Source organism: Pan troglodytes, chromosome 6 (assembly GCF_028858775.2).
Source record: "Pan troglodytes isolate AG18354 chromosome 6, NHGRI_mPanTro3-v2.0_pri, whole genome shotgun sequence".
Lineage (NCBI taxonomy): Eukaryota > Metazoa > Chordata > Mammalia > Primates > Hominidae > Pan > Pan troglodytes.
This window is the reverse complement of record NC_072404.2, coordinates 121,007,266-121,023,299: the sequence shown is the minus strand read 5'-3', so window position 1 is coordinate 121,023,299 and position 16,034 is coordinate 121,007,266. Positions and strand designations below refer to the sequence as shown.

Sequence of the window (16,034 nt, the reverse complement as noted above, 5' to 3'; positions counted from 1 at the left end):
TTTTTTTTTTTTTTTTTTTTTGAGACAGAGTTTCATTCTGTGGCCCAGGCTGGAGTGCAATGGCGCGATCTCGGCTCACTGCAACCTCCGCCTCCCGGGTTCCACCAATTCTCCTGCCTCAGCCTCCCAAGTAGCTGGGATTACAGGCGTGTGCCACCATGCCTGGCTAATTTTTGTATTTTTAGTACAGATGGGGTTTCACCATGTTGGCCAAGTTGGTCTCAAACTCCTAACCTCAGGTGATTCGCCCACCTCGACCTCCCAAAGTGCTGACATTACAGGCATGAGCCACCATACCCGGCCCACAGAGTCATCTTTGAGGATGCTTTTCAAGATTGAGATAGGCACCAGAAAACTCAGGGGTGAGCTCTTTTCCAAAGTTAATCAGGAAAATGTCCTGCACTTATCTTAGTTTAGGACAAGATCCCCTGCAATTAAAGATTGAACAGGCATGATCAGAGTTGAATATTGTAATCACACAAAACTTACAAAAACGTTGCTTTACTCATATTGATGTATATATAATAGATGTTTCATCTACACAGATTATCTGTACTTGGCAAAAAAAAAAAAAACGATCGCACATGAATGGAATTTATTGTCATCCCCTCCCACTTGTGAATTCCCTTTGTGGGAAATGCTAACGTGTGTGAATTTATTTCATACGTATCTTTTCGTTAACCTTGAAAATATTTTAGTTCTCATATTCTTACATTGCAACCCATTCTTGTCAGGGATTGCTAAAAAAGGAACTTGAGTCTAGAATTAGAAAAGTTAAAGTTAGATAACAAGGGTTGGAATGGGATTTGAAGTGGAAATCTCAACTCCATGCCTACCAACTAGGTAAGCTTGGTCATGGTTCTTAGCCTGTCTCACCTCCGATTGCTCATCTGTACAGTGGAGCTAATCAGAGTGAAGTGAGAAAGTACCAAGCACATAAGAAGCAGTCCATGGATGGTAGCTGTTAGTGAGTGGGAGGGGCACTCCACAGGAAGGCAAAGGCAGTGAATGCCGGCCTTGACACTGCCTGGTTTCCATATGCCTGCCCTCCGTGCTTCTGCCCCCAGCCCGAGGGGCCTGGAATAACACACTCATATGTTCAGTTTATTTGCCTCCAACTCTAAAGGAACACATTGCTTGCTCCAAAAAGCCTGAGGGTTGTGGATGACTAGCCCAGCCAAACCCACCAGGACTGTTGGAAAGGGCAAAGAGGGCTGGGATCTGACAAGCCAGGCTGAGAGCCCGCAGGAAGCTGGTGCCACAAAATCTGGGCACAGTCCCCTCTGTCTCATAGATGCTTACACATGCAGTCTAAAGTATAAAAGGGCAAACTTAGCTAATCTTAGACTGACGAGGGCAGTGTGGAGACAGGCAGAAGGTCTTAGATTCCTGACAAAGGGCAGGGATGAATCTGGGGTAAAAGCAACTTCTGTTCCTTTCTGTATGTCATTAGGATAGTGATATTACCACACTGCAAGCCAATTCTCTTTTTTTTTTTTTTTTTCTTTCCTCCTGTAGAGACAGAGTCTCACTATGTTGCCCAGGCTGGTCTTGAACTCCTGGGCTCAAGCAATCCTCTTGCCTTGGCCTCTCCAAGTGCTGGGATTACAGGCATGAGCTGCTGCACCCCGCCTTATTCTCTCCCTGATTTCTTATATATTTGTCCCTGTGCTGTTTCTACATCTGTTTCTCAGTCTGGGGGGCTTTGAGGTTGTACAGACAGGCACAAAACCCCTCCATTTCTTATTAGCTTTATAATAGTTTTTTTCATCTGAGGCCAGGCGCAGTGGCTCACGTATGTAATCCCAATATTTAGGAAGGCAGAAGTGGGAAAGTAGCTTGAGCCCAGGAATTCAAGAGCAGCCTTGGCAACATAGCGAGACCCCATTTTCCACCAAAAGGGAAAAAAAAATTCTCATCTAAGAAAGGCAGATACTAGTTTACTCACCTAAGGTGGCTGGAATAAGAAATGTACATTTCATGCCTGGCACATAGTAAGGACTGAATTAAGGTCAAATGGTAAGGACTGAATCAAGGTCAATTGCCTTCTGCTCTCTTCCCTAATGCACTCAGACAAACTGATGCTCTGCTTCCTCAAAGTGGTAAGGTGGGATTTTCTCTGCATTTCCCTGAGTTGAACTGGACACGACCCATCATCCTATGCTTTGACTTTAGACCAGACTGGCGGGCAGACAGGGGACGGGGGATGTAGTACGGAGGGGGAAACAGTGAACGGCAACTAAACAAACTTGCGTGACTGTGTCAACACCTTCCTGTGGCTCATTGCCCCATTCCCTATCACTCCTCAGCTTTTCTGAGACCCAAGCTGGTTCCAGTGAATTCCTTCCCACCAGGTGTCACCCTGGAGTGCAGCAATCAGAGCTAAAAGGTCCTGAAAGCATCCACCACTATATCACCTCCAGGAGGCTGCATGCACCCTGAGGGAAATGAGCCCAAAAAGGAAATGATGCGGAACTCCCTCCTCCTGGTGTGTGTGCACACACGAGCACACCGTCATGTGTCCCTGTTTCTCCCTTTGCTCCCACAGCCAGTTGTGGGCTAGAGCACAGCTTCCACACTCAGCATACTCCCCAGGAATCTTCCACTCATCTCCTCCTCTCTTTTATCTGGCAACTGGAACTTATTATAGAGTGTTTCAGCCAATTTTCTTCTTAATTACACTGCTTTTTTTGTTGTTATTGTTGTTTTGAGACAGAGTCTCCCCTCTGTCACCCAGGCTGGAGAGCAGTGTCTTGATCTCGGCTCATGGCAACCTCCACCTCACGGATTCAAGCGATTTTCCTGCCTCAGCCTCCCGAGTAGCTGGGATTACAAGCGCCCACCACCATAGGCTGGCTAATTTTTGTATTTTTAGTAGAGATGGGGGTTTCACCGTGTTGGCCAGGCTGGTCTCAAACTCCTGACCTCAGGTGATCCACCCACCTCAGCCTCCCAAAGTGCTAGGATTACAGGCGTGAGCCACCGCACCCAGCCTGCATTTTTAAAAATCAGAGTAAGATAGGCACATAGTTCAAAAATTAAACTGTGCTTAAATAATTAGAATGAAAACAGTTCCTGTCATCCTGGAACATGTCTTTGCTCTTTCTGTGTTCAAGCGCCTGTTTCCTGGATCCAAGTGACTGCCTCCTTCTTAGTTTGTGCCTTTAAATTTTGATGAAGTACCTCTTTCATTAGCTTCCTGTGAAAAGATGTGTGGGAGGTCAATATTTAGAATCCTTGCACACTTGAGAATATTTTTATTCTACTCTCACACTTAAATTGATCATCTATTTGAGTATATAACTGGATTGAAAATCATTTCCCTACAGAATTTTGAAGACATTTTTTCATTGACTTGTAACATTGAAAATTTTATCAAGAAGTTTAATATTTGTCTGATTATCATTTCTTTGCACACGTCCAGTTTTTTTTCTCTGAAGACTGGGGACTCTGAAAGTTCACACAGTAGTCACTCTTTTTCTTTTTTTTTTTTTTAAAGACAAGATTACATTCTGTAACCCAGGCTGGAGTGCAGTGGTACAATCATAGCTTATCTCAGCTTCAAACTCCTGGGTTCAAATGATCCTCCCACCTCAGTCTCCCAAGTACCTGGGACTACAGGTGCAAGCCACTGCCCCTGGCTAATTTTTTTATTTTTTTACAGAGGCAGGGTCTTGCTGTGTTGCCCAGGCTGATCTTGAACATCTGGGCTCAAGCAGTCTGCCCTCAGCCTCCCAAAGTGCTGGGATTACAGATGTGAACCACTGCACTCAGCTGATCACTCTTGATGTAGCTCATTTTCATTCATCATACTGGGTACTCAGTAGCTCATTCAATCTGGAGATACTTATCCTCTTCTGGGATGTTTTCCTGTGTTACATCTTGGGTAATTTTCTCCCCACTATTGTCTTTATTCTTTCTTTCTTGACTTTTTATTAATTGGATGTTGGACCTTTAGCTCTCTTACCTCTTTTTGTCTCTTACTCTCCTTGTTCTACTTTCTGAAATGTTTTCTTTGACTGTATCTTCAAAAATGGTATTTTAAATCATTTATGATGCTTTCCTATTTTTTAGGATCTGGTTCTCTTTATCTGGTTGTTTCTTACACTATACCACAAGATACTATCGTTTTTCAGAGGTAATAACATCCTAATATCTTTGAAGATAAGTTTTTTAGTTTTTTCTCTTTCCATCGTCGTCTTAGTTTTTTCCAGGTTTGTTTCCTTCCTGTGTTCATGTCTTTGATGTTTGGTTGGGCAGTCTCACACTGGGGATGCTCCAGCAGTGTTGGGCCATCCCTAACCATGCACATTTGGAAGAGAGGCTCTAACAGCCTAATTGGAAGTCTGTGTGTGAGGTTGTCGACCAAAATTTGTCTGATCACCACTCAGCCTTTTGTTTGAGGATTCCCAAAGGCAAGATCTGGAAGCCTTCCCTGGGGCCATTCAGTTTCTCAAAGATAGAAACCTGATTGGTGATGTGCCTGGCAATAGGCAATCTGGAAGCCCTGACTAGAAATGGCCCGCACTTCCACTGTGTCCAGCCCTGTGCCTCACTCCTACTCTGCGCTGAGCCTGATGGCCCCGTGTCTAGAATCTCTCCAGTTCAACTTCTCTGGCAAGTAAACCTTTGCTCTCTTGTTAGCAAGTTTATTGTCATTGGCCAGGTGCAATGGCTCATGCCTGTAATCCTAGCACTTTGGAAGGCCCAGGGAGGCAGATCACTTGAGGCCAGGAATTCGAGACCAGCCTGGCCAACATGGTGAAACCCTGCTTCTACTAAAAATACAAAAATTAGCTGGGTGTGGTGGCACACACCTGTGATCCCAGCTACTCGGTAGGCTGAGGCAGGAGAATTGCTTGAACCCAGGAGGCAAAGGTTGCAATGAGCCGAGATGGCACCGCTGCACTCTAGCCTGGGCAACAAAGCGAGACTCCAGAAAGTTTATTTGGGTACAGAAGAGAGTGTCCTGGCAGAAATGGTGATAACTCATCATCTGGTTGTGTGAGGTGGTAGACATGACCTTTAGGTCCACTTGCCATGTATTAAGACCTTTAACTCTTGAGCTGTATTTAGTCCTCACCTCACCTATGACTTTTGCAGCTCTAGGAATGTCCTAGAGGTGGCCAGCTTCTTGGAGGTTCTATAGTAGGCCAGTTCCTTTCCCGTTAGTTAATACTTCTCCAGCCACGTCCTGTTTTCTTAATGTTAAAATCTCATATGCTTGTATCAGTTAGGATGCTTCAGGAGCAAGTAGCAGAAAACATACATTACCATACATTTAAATAATTAGGAAACTACGGCATGCTACATGAGGTCCAGAGGTGGAGGAGCACCAGCCCCCAACCATCAGAGATTGACTCGCCTTCACAGCCCTTCTTTTATTCCACCCTCTTCAGTCTTTTGGCTTCATCCTCAAAGTCCTATAGCAAAATGACTGTAGCAATTCCAGGCACATGCAGATATAACAAGGTCCAGATGAAGCTGAGGACCACCTTTCCTGTGTGTCTCTTTTGTTTTTGTTTTTGTTTTTCTTAATAAACTTCATGTTTAGAGGAGTTTTAGTTTCCCAGCAAAATTGAGCAGAAGGTACACGTTTCCTATATACCTCCTGCCCACACATGCATAGCCTCCCTCTGCCACTATCAACATCCCCCACCAGAGCCTTGTGTCTCTTTTATTTATTTATTTATTTATTTATTTATTTATTTATTTTTTGAGACAGGGTCTCACTCTGTCCCCCAGGCTAGAGTGCAGTGGCATGATCTCAGTGCAACCTCTGCTTCCCAGGCTCAAGCAATCCTCCCACCTTAGCCTCCCGAGTAGCTGGGACTATAGGTGCCTGTCACCATGCCTGGCTAATTTCTGTATTTTTTATAGAGATGGGGCTTCACCATGTTGCCCAGACTGGATGCCTCTTTTTAAAAGTGAGAAAAAGCATTCCAAAAGCCCTCTATGCCAAAAAATATTTTTTAAAAAATTTCTCATGTCCTTTTCTAAACCAATCATTCGCAAGCAAAATGAGAGATTCCTATTATTGGTTTAGGAGTTAAATGGATGTTAGGAAGTCATCGTCGTAAGTATCACCACATTTCTGCTGATCTCATTGTTCTTTAAAGCTAATGCCTTTTTTATCTCTTTACTGTTATTTTAGTAAGATTTTGGAAGAGAGAAGAGAGAAATATGTGTGATCCATCTGCCCTGTTTAACAGGAAGTTCTTCACATTTCCATGCTCATGGCAGCATTATGGCCAAGATATGGAAACAACCTAAGTGTTCATTGAGGGATGAATGCAGATATATATATATAATATTTCAGCCTGGTGCAGTGGCTCACACCTGTAATCCCAGCACTTTGGGAGGCTGAGGTGGGCGGATCACTTGAAGTCAAGAGTTCAAGACTAGCCTGGCCAACATGGTGAAACCCCCTCTCTACTAAAAATAAAAAAATTAGCCAGGTGTGGTGGTGCATGCCTGTAATCCCAGCTACTTGGGAGGCTGAGGCAGGAGAATCACTTGAACCCGGGAGGTGGAGGTTGCAGTGAGCCAAGATTACACCACTGTACTCCAGCCTGGGTGAAGGAGTGAGATTGTGTCTCAAAAAAAATAATAATAAGGCCGGGCACGGGGGCCTACACCTGTAATCCCAGCACTTTGGGAGGCTGAGGTGGGTGGATCACTTGAGATCAGGAGTTTGAGACCAGGATGGTTAACATGGCTTAATCCCATCTCTACTAAAAATACAAAAAAATTAGCCGGGCGTGGTGGCAGGTGCCTGTAGTCCCAGCTACGCAGGAGGCTGAGGCAGGAGAATCACTTGAACCCAGAAGGCGGAGGTTGCACTGAGCCAAGATCACGCCACTGCACTCCAGCCTGGGTGACAGAGGGAGACTCCATCTCCAAAAAAAAAAAATAAGTAACAATAATAATAATAATACATATATATAAAAAATAATATATAATTATATATATTATTTAACAATAAAAGAAGAAGGACATCCTGCCATCTTCAACAACATGGGTGAACTTGAGAGCATTATGCTAAGTGAAATCAGACAGAGAATGACAACTACTGTATGATTTCAGTTACAGGTGGAATCTAAAAAAGCCAAATTCACAGAGAGAGTAGAGTGCCAGTTGTTTGAGGCTAAGGGTTGGGAGAAATGGGGAGATACTAGACAACTTTCAGTTACAAGATGAATACATTCAAGGGATCTAATCTCCAGCATGGTGACTCTAGTTAATAATACTGTATTATTGGCTGGGCACGGTGGCTCATGCCTGTAATCCCAGCACTTTGAGAGGCCGAGGCGGGCGGATCACGAGGTCAAGAGTTCGAGACCAGCCTGACCAACATAGTGAAACCCCGTCCCTACTACAAATACAAAAATTAACTGGGCGTAGTGGCGCGCGCCTGTAATCCCAGCTACTTGGGAGGCTGAGCTGGGAAGATCCTGTGAGCCCAGGAGTTCCTGTGAATACAGTGAGTGATTGCTCCACTGCACTCCAGCTTGGGAGGCAGAGAGAGACCGTGTCTCTAAAAAATAAAAATAAAAAGTGTTCTCACCATGGAAAAAAAAAACCCGGTAACTGTGAGGTGACATATGTTAGCTAACTTGTGGTAATCATTTTACAGTGTACACATATACCAAATCACATTGTATACCTTAAATATACACAATTTTATTTATTTATTTATTTATTTATTTATTTATTTATTTATTTGAGATGGAGTCTCGCTCTGTGGCCCAGGCTGGAGTACAGTGGCGTGATCTCAGCTCACTGCAAGCTCCACCTCCCGGGTTCACGCCATTCTCCTGCCTCAGCCTCCCGAGTAGCTGGGACTACAGGCGCCCGCCACCATGCCCGGCTAATTTTTTTTTTGTATTTTTAGTATTTTAGACGGGGTTTCACTGTGTTAGCCAGGATGGTCTCGATCTCCTGACCTCGTGATCCAACTGCCTCGGCCTCCCAAAGTGCTGGGATTACAAACGTGAGCCACCGCGCCCGGCCACACAATTTTATTTATGTATTATAAGTGTAAGATGTTATACCTCAGTAAAACCGAAGAAAAATAAAATACCAAAAAATAGGAAGTTCTTTAATAACTTTCTTACATATACCTGTACTACTAACTCTATTTTCTTCTTGTTTTTGTTTTTCCTATGTTTCATTATGAAATTTTTCCCATGTATAGAAAAGTAGAGAGAATAGTATATTGAACACCTACAGGTCTTGCTTTAACAGTTACTTATTAATATTTTACAATTATATTTGCTTCATCTACATTTTTTGATGATATGTTTTGATGTAAATTGCAAGTACCATGGCATTTCACCTCAAACGCCTTCCAAATGCATCTTTTAAAAGTAAAGACAGGCCGGGCACAGTGGCTCACACCTGTAATCCCAACACTTTGGGAGGCCGAGATGGGTGGATCACGAGGTCAAGAGTTCAAGACCAGCCTGGGCAAGATGCTGAAACCCCGTCTCTACTAAAAACACAAAAATTAGCCGGGCATGGTGGCACACACCTGTAATCCCAGCTACTCAGGAGGCTGAGGCAGGAGAATCGCTTGAACCCGGGCGGCAGACGTTGCAGTGAGCCAAGATTGTGCCACTGCACTCCAGCCTGGGTGACAGAGCAAGACTCCATCTCAAAAAAAAAAAAAAAACTAAAGACAGGACCGGGCGTGGTGGCTCATGCCTGTAATCCCACCACTTTGGAAGGCGGAGGAGGGCAGATCACCTAAGGTCAGGAGTTCGAGACCAGCCTGGCCAACATGGTGAAACCCCGTCTCTACTTAAAATACAAAAAATAGCTGGGCATGGTGGCGCACACCTGTAGTCCCAGCTACTCGGGATGCTAAGGCAGGAGAATCGCTCAAACCTGGGAGGTGGAGGTTGCAGTGAGCCGAGGTCGCACCACTGCACTCCAGCCTGGGCAACAGAGCAAGACTCTTTCTAAAAAAAAAAAAAAAAAAGACAGGCCTAGCACAGTGGCTCACACCTGCAATCCCAACAGTTTGGGAGGCCGAGCAAGTAGCCTCATTTGAGGCCACAAGTTTGAGACCAGTCTGGGCAACATAAGCAAGACCCTGTCTCTATAAAAAAATTTTAAAATTAGCCAGATACTGTGACATGTGCCTATAAGCCCAGCTACTCACAAGGTTGAGGTGGGTGGATCCCCTGAGCCCTGGAGTTTGTGGCTGCAGTGAGCCATGATCATGCCACTGCACTCCAGCCTGGGTGACAGAGCAAGATCCTATCTCTAAAAATTAAAAATAAATACATAAAAAGAAAGGCAATTTTCTATATAACCATGATGCTGTTATCACACTTAATAAAATCCAGCTCCTTTTTAATCTATCTCCTGCAGGATAAGGAGGTCCTATCATGATGGAGAGGGCTTCATAGAGAGAGAGCCTGTTAGAAAGTTTGGAAACAAATCTTCATCAACAGAAGATTTGTTAAGTAAATTGTGATATATTCATACTATGGATTACTGGGGAATATTTAAAATGATATAGTTCTATATATGGAAACACGTCCACAACATCACTAGGTTTTTTAAAAAGCATCTCTCAAAATAGTATGTACTACCCACATTTCATGTTCCGGGTGATCGTGTGATCCAGTTCTTGCTTTAAAATGCATTTGCGTGTGTGCCCAGTAACAACGTCTGGAAGGATGTAAATAAAAATGCTAATAACACTTGATCTTGGGTGGCAGAGTTATGGATACTGTTTTTTTTTCTTTTTTTTATGTTTCAGCCTCATCTAAATTGTTTTATTATTTGGGTCTTCAGCGGTAAGCAGACAATAGTGTTGTTGCTCTTCCTGATACAGAAGAACAGGTATTGAGGAACATCGGGAGAGATGCGTTCTTTGGCCTGTAGACACGCAGAATGAATGGCAGCTTTGTTTTTATAGTACAGGAAGGTGATAGTCCATTATAAATTGTCATCCCAACATAATTCTTATGACACTGAAAAACTACATGTGGCCTTGTTTTATTTTTATAGTAAAATATACATAACACAAAATTTACTATTTTTAAGTGTCTAGTTTAGTGGCATTAAGTACATTCACAATGTTGTGTAGTCATACTGTCATCCATCTCCAGAACTTTCTCATCATCTCCAGATGAAGCTGTATATCCACTAAATACCCCCTCCCTATTCCCCGCTCCTTCCAACTCCTGATAACTCTTGTTCTACTTTCTGTCTAGGTATCTCATGTAAGTGGAACCATCCAATATTTGTCCTTTGTGTCTGGCTTATTTCATTTAGTGTGATGCTTTCAAGTGTCATTCATATAGTAGCAGAATTTCATTCATTTTTAAGGCTTGCATAATATTCCACTGAATGGATATACCATATTTTATCTTGTCATCTGTTGATGGACAGTTGGGTTGTTTTCACGTTTGTGGTTTTGTTTTTAAGTGACTATACTTTTGGACTCTGTTTTAAGTTCAAGTATTTGAGACCGAAAAGATTTCAAAGCAACAAAGTATCCAGGGTGAAAATAAGAGAAAAGGGAGACAGATCAGCAGTGCTGCTTCATGAGACTTGAAGGAGCAGCTTTCAAAGCAGAAAGCAGAAAAACAATTTTTTTCTCTAAAACTTCTTTTTCTCCCTATCTTTGTCACCTCTCCCTGCTCAATCACCTGATGAAAGTGGAGAAGTAGTAAAAGCTAGTAACAGTTAACTGTGACTATTCCTCATCTAACTCTTCTGCTAATGCAGATGTGTTTGATTTTGGTTTTGCCTTGTGTTGTTTTGTTTTTTACTGCCTAGGAAGCAGGTAGTTCTACCTCTTATTGTGACATTGCTTTTTTATAAGCTTAACCATAATTAAGATGACATGTGTTGGGTTGTTTTATACACACATAGAATTCATTCGTTGGTTCATTGAAAAAAATATCTCTTTAGCACCTACTATGAGCCAATCATGACCCACAGTGCGTAAAAGGGCTTGTCAAAAAGTAAATTGAAGCTGGGCACGGTGGCTCACACCTGTAATCCCAGCACTTTGGGAGGCTGAGGTGGGCAGATCACCTGAGGTCAGGAGTTCAAGACCAGCCTGGCCAACATGGTGAAACCCTGTCTCCACTAAAAATACAAAAATTAGCCAGGCATGGTGGCGTGCGCCTGTAATCCCAGCTACTCGGGAGGCTGAGGCAGGAGAATTGCTTCAACCTGGGAGGCAGAGGTTGCAGTGAGCCGAGATCACACCACTGTACTCCAGCCTGGGTGACAGAGTGAGAGTGTTTCGTAAACAGATAAATAAATAAATAAATGTAAATTGAAACACTCATCCTCAGAAAATACAATTAAACTACAACTCAATATTAAGTAACAGGTATGGGTGCTGAGTAAGGTACTAATGAGTGGCCCATCACCAGGACAAAACTTTTTTTCATGCCAGTATAACAGTTTCCTAAAATCATAGCTTTGTATCAAAGAACGTATGCATAGGACTGCATTTCTTCATTACTGATATTTTTGGTGATTGCCCTGATCTTGTTTACCTGGTTGATCTTCCTGTCAGGTTCCACTTTCAAAGGAAAGCAACTGTATGGCAAGTACAACTTACTTACCTGCAAATGGGTGAATAGTTGTAACTGAATTCATAGAAGACTGGTGTAGGTTCAGTTCACTTTGTCACGTTCCCATATCTCATGTTCCACTTACACTGTTGGGCTTTCCCATCATTCCTGTCATCTGCGCCAGGGACAGCAAGTGGGGCAGAACCTAACTTGACTGTGTCACTGGAGAGAGCTGGTCACTGCAAACCCTTCAGCCTTGATTGTTTTCCCTTATGCAAAGTCACCACCAATGTGCCCTCCCTGAGGTATTGGCAAGGCTAATCAGGCTGTTTTTTTTTTTTTTTTGAGACAGAGTCTTGCTCTGTTGCCCAGGCTGGAGTGCAGTGGCACAATCTCGGCTCACTGCAACCTCCCCCTCCCGGGTTCAAGCAATTCCCCTGCCTCAGCCTCCTGAGTAGCTGGGACTACAGGCACGCACCACCATGCCCAGCTAATTTTTTGTATTTTAGTAGAGACGGGGTTTCACCATGTTGGCCAGGATGGTCTCGATCTCCTGACCTCGTCATCTGCCCGCCTTGGCCTCCCAAAGTGCCGGGATTACAGGCGTGAGCCACCGAACCTGGCCTTAATCAGGCTGTTTTCTGAGCACCATTAAACTGGGTGGATCTTGTTACCTCAGAAAAGGTTCATTTGGTTTATTTTGTTTGTTCTCCCCTCTTGCCCTTAGACCATCATCTGCAAATAGCATAAGCAGCAGCACATCTTCAAATCATAGCGGCCACACTCCAGAGCCCCCACTCCCACCGGTTGGAGGTGACCTCGCCAGCCGACTGTCCAGTGATGAAGGGGAGATGGACGGAGCCGACGAATCCGAGAAGCTAGACTGTCAGTTCTCCACGCACCACCCCAGACCTCTGGCGGTAGGCCTCCTTCCATTCCTTGCCATGCGTTCTTCGCCTGTGCTTTGCAGACACTTAGGTGATCATACCAGAGGCATGATCCCTCCTAAGGCAAGGCTGCCTGCGCAGTGTTTTACAAAAAGGCTTACCATGAGTTTGAATGATTGCCTTAGAAATACCCTTGAACATTACAAAAGGAAAGGAATGGGCTCCCAGCTTATTATAATCCCAAGTACTTCCACATACTACTAAAAAGAAAAAAGGGGAAAAAATGGATAATCCCGAGTATTTATGGCCCGCTTTGAAGCGAGCACGCTTGAGAAATAGTGTTTCTGTAAGTGCACTCAGGAGCTGACCCTCTGGCCTTGTCCATCTAAAAACGGAGCCTCTGATGTCCAGGGTTAGCTCGGTTCACCTACTCTGGAAACTGTCTTAGCAGCGTGTCAGGGGCCAGCCCTTGTTGGTATTCTCCCCTGTTGGTTCTAAGTGTTACTGTTGTGTGACCATATGGCACCAGAACTGAGCGTGTGTGTGTGTTGAAGGAAAGAGGAAGCACTTCAGGTCACCATGATTGCTGATTAATAAGGGCACTTTCTTTCCATTTCCTTGAATGAGTGCACACTGACAGTTCAGAAGGTCATTGACACTGAGGTGGGACCTTAGTTTCCCACCTCACAGGAGGCATCCGCTGGAGGCTTGTTTATTGTTTGCGTACGAGCACTTGAGGAGGGAATGCCTGGTGCTGCCATTGCAGAGCCAAATGCAGGGGCCTAGAACATGGGACCCCATGGTGGTTTACTCTGGTGCCGGCCTGAGTCCTGCAGGATCAGCTCTGTCTCTAGACTGTGTAAGTGAAATCCATCCTGGTCCCGCATCAAGATCGAGTGAATCCCTCTTCCCTCCTATCCATGTCATGAACGAAGGCCAAGTTCACTTCCTTTCCTGGGGATAATGCTTACCTGTGGCTCACCATCAGCCTGAGACTTTGCCTCTTGTTTAGTACAGAAAATAGGGACGATTAAGAATGCCTTTGACTGCCAGAAGTGGAACATTCAACTCATCTGGCACAAGCGCTAAGGTCATTTAATCATCTCACGTAGCAGGGCGTGTAGAGGCAGGTGCTCCCAACCTTGATTCAGCTTCTCCACGATGTCATGGAGCTGAGGGACAATCTCTGCAATTGCCTCTACTTTTCACGCATGGTCCCTGTACGTCAGCTGCTGCTCCGATATTACATCCTCACCCAGTGGTGTGCTACTCAGGTTGGAAAGGGACAAACAGAAAAGGGGTCTTCTTCCAAGATGTTGCCTTATGTTAGGAAAGAAAATCTTCCTATGAAAACCCCAGCAGACTTCCCCTTTTATCTACCAGAAATGGGTCACATGCCCCCGCCGGATCAATTCGCAGCAGAGAGGGAAGGGGTTGCAGTGACGCAGGAGGAACCAGCCATGATTCATCCCAAGGTTCTGGGAGGAGACCCGCTTGATTACTGCTCTGTGTCAGATATCAGAATAAAAGTGTGGTTCTGTTAGCAAGGAAAAGACAGAGAGAGGTGGGAGTGGGTGGTAGTTGGTGAGGTTGGCAACCAGTAGGGTCTGCCACGGTGGCCCACGCAGTGAGGATCTACAGCTCTGCTGGAGGCGTAACATGCCAGCCGGGAACTGGAGCCTCTCAGGGCCTAGCCTCGCATCTGTACGGAATCAGATACACAGGTAGCAAAGACAAAACGGTGCCTCCAGCTCCTGAGTCTGAAAGAAATATGAGGCTCTGCCAGAAGGCCAGACTCTGGAGCACATCAAGACATTTGTCCAGATGACAACCTGCCAGGCTGCAGTGGATTCGCTAAACTCGGGATGTGGCGCAGCTGTGTGCCCTTAATGTTTTGCTGATTTAAATGGAAAGGCCACAGATTTGTGTCTTTGCTTTGTCCTTTCTCTCATGGCCAGTTGATACATTAAATCATTGTTTGTAATGAATGCTTGCTCGGTGCATCTTTAGCAATTGGGATGAGGGAAGAAATGATGTCTAGACCTGGAACAGCTCCCACATGCTGCCGGGGACCAGCTTCTATGTCGGAAAATTCCCTTTGTATGTTTTCTTGCTTGGTCAATAAGCACTTAACATGAAGGTGCAGAAAAGTGTTTTTCATCAGCAGTACCAGATTTGATGGGTGACAAGATTTTAATGCGAAACCCCCCAAAACACCAATAGAAACAGAACAAAGGGAAGGTCTTGCATTTCCTCCTGAGAACTGTTCCAAAGTCTAGTTCCAGGACGGGTTTGTGGAATGAGTGCCAATCCAGCCCTGTGTCTGGGAGAGAGGCCAGGGAGCTGCTGTGAGGCCTGGAGGAAGGGGGAGAGCTGCTTTTGAGTTATAGAGTCATTTGCAGACTTGCCTGAGCCCTAAACCAGCCAAATGTCACCTTCTCTGAGGCTGCTTCTTGCATTTCTGTCTGCTAGCCTTCCAGTTGCCCTAACATCATAATCAAATGTTTATTAAACATCTGAATGCCAATATTTCATCCACATATTTTAAGAGGGATAGTGTGCTTTAAACATTTTGTGGATCCCTGTCTCCCCCATCTATTTGTTAGCCCAAATGCCTACTATCCTCATACTGAGGAGAAGGAAGAGGATGGGCTCCCCTGTCTATACACTGATAGTCGAATCAGGTATGTAGGCATCCTGTGTATAACGTAAAACAGCCATGTCATAAGTCCAAGGCAAAATGTAATAAAGCAGGCAATGGGTGTGCCATGGGAATTCACAGTGGGAAGATCACTCAGATGAGAGCCACTGGAAATGAGAGTCTTGATAAGGGAACCAGGAGAGAGAGGGGGGAATTGGGATTGACAAAAAGAAGAAGGAAGGAGACAACAGGGAGAAGGAACAGCAGGAGCAAAAGCTTCAAGGTGGTGCTGTGTCCCAGGACAGCCTACAAAGACTGATTGGAGGCAGAAATGTGGTCGAGACTGGGAAACGAAGGCATTTAGCCTGGCTGGAAGCAAAGTGGCTCTGTTGACATCAGATAGGAAAGGTGGGACCTGGGACACCAGCACAAGCAGTTTCCATTACTATCATGAGAAGCAGGGAACCACCAAGTTCCTTGAGAAAATGTGGCTGATAATAGGACAAACAGATGGTCCTGAAAAGTCACCCTGGGTGTTGGTTGTTGTTTCTTTTTTTTTTTTTTTCTCTGAGACACAGTCTCAGTCTGTCACCCAGGCTGGAGTGCAGTGGCACAGTCTCAGCTCACTGCAACCTCCACCTCCCAGGTTCAAGCTATTCCCCTGCCTCAGCCTCCCTACGAGCTGGGATCCCAGGCACGTGCCACCATGCCTGGCTAATTTTTGTATTTTTAGTAGAAACGGGGCTTCACCATGTTGGCCAGACTGGTCTCAAACTCCTGACCTCAAGTGATCCGCCCACCTCAGCCTCCCAAAGTGCTGGCAATATAGGCATGAGCCACTGTGCCTGGCATTATTTGTTTCTTAACCAAAAATGCTGGCTCAATCCCAGAAGTAGAAAACGTAGCCCCTTCTGTGCCACAGAAAATTGAATGTAGCTATTGTTGAGTTGTAATATG

General features: G+C 44.7%; 1 protein-coding gene across 33 annotated transcripts in view; it reads left to right on the top strand.

Annotated features, from left to right (window-relative positions):
- The window catches only part of ATXN7L1 (ataxin 7 like 1), a 267,713-nt gene that overhangs the window by 235,571 nt on the left and 16,108 nt on the right, over positions 1 to 16,034 (top strand). For all 33 annotated transcript variants that reach the window (XR_010158929.1, XR_010158928.1, XM_009453946.5 and 30 more), the window contains one exon: positions 12,277 to 12,469. Coding sequence is in view for 31 of the 33 variants with exons in the window: in XM_009453946.5 (XP_009452221.3) it covers positions 12,277 to 12,469 (193 nt within the window). In the remaining 2 variants the exon portion in view is untranslated. The remainder of the gene's footprint in view (positions 1 to 12,276; positions 12,470 to 16,034) is intronic.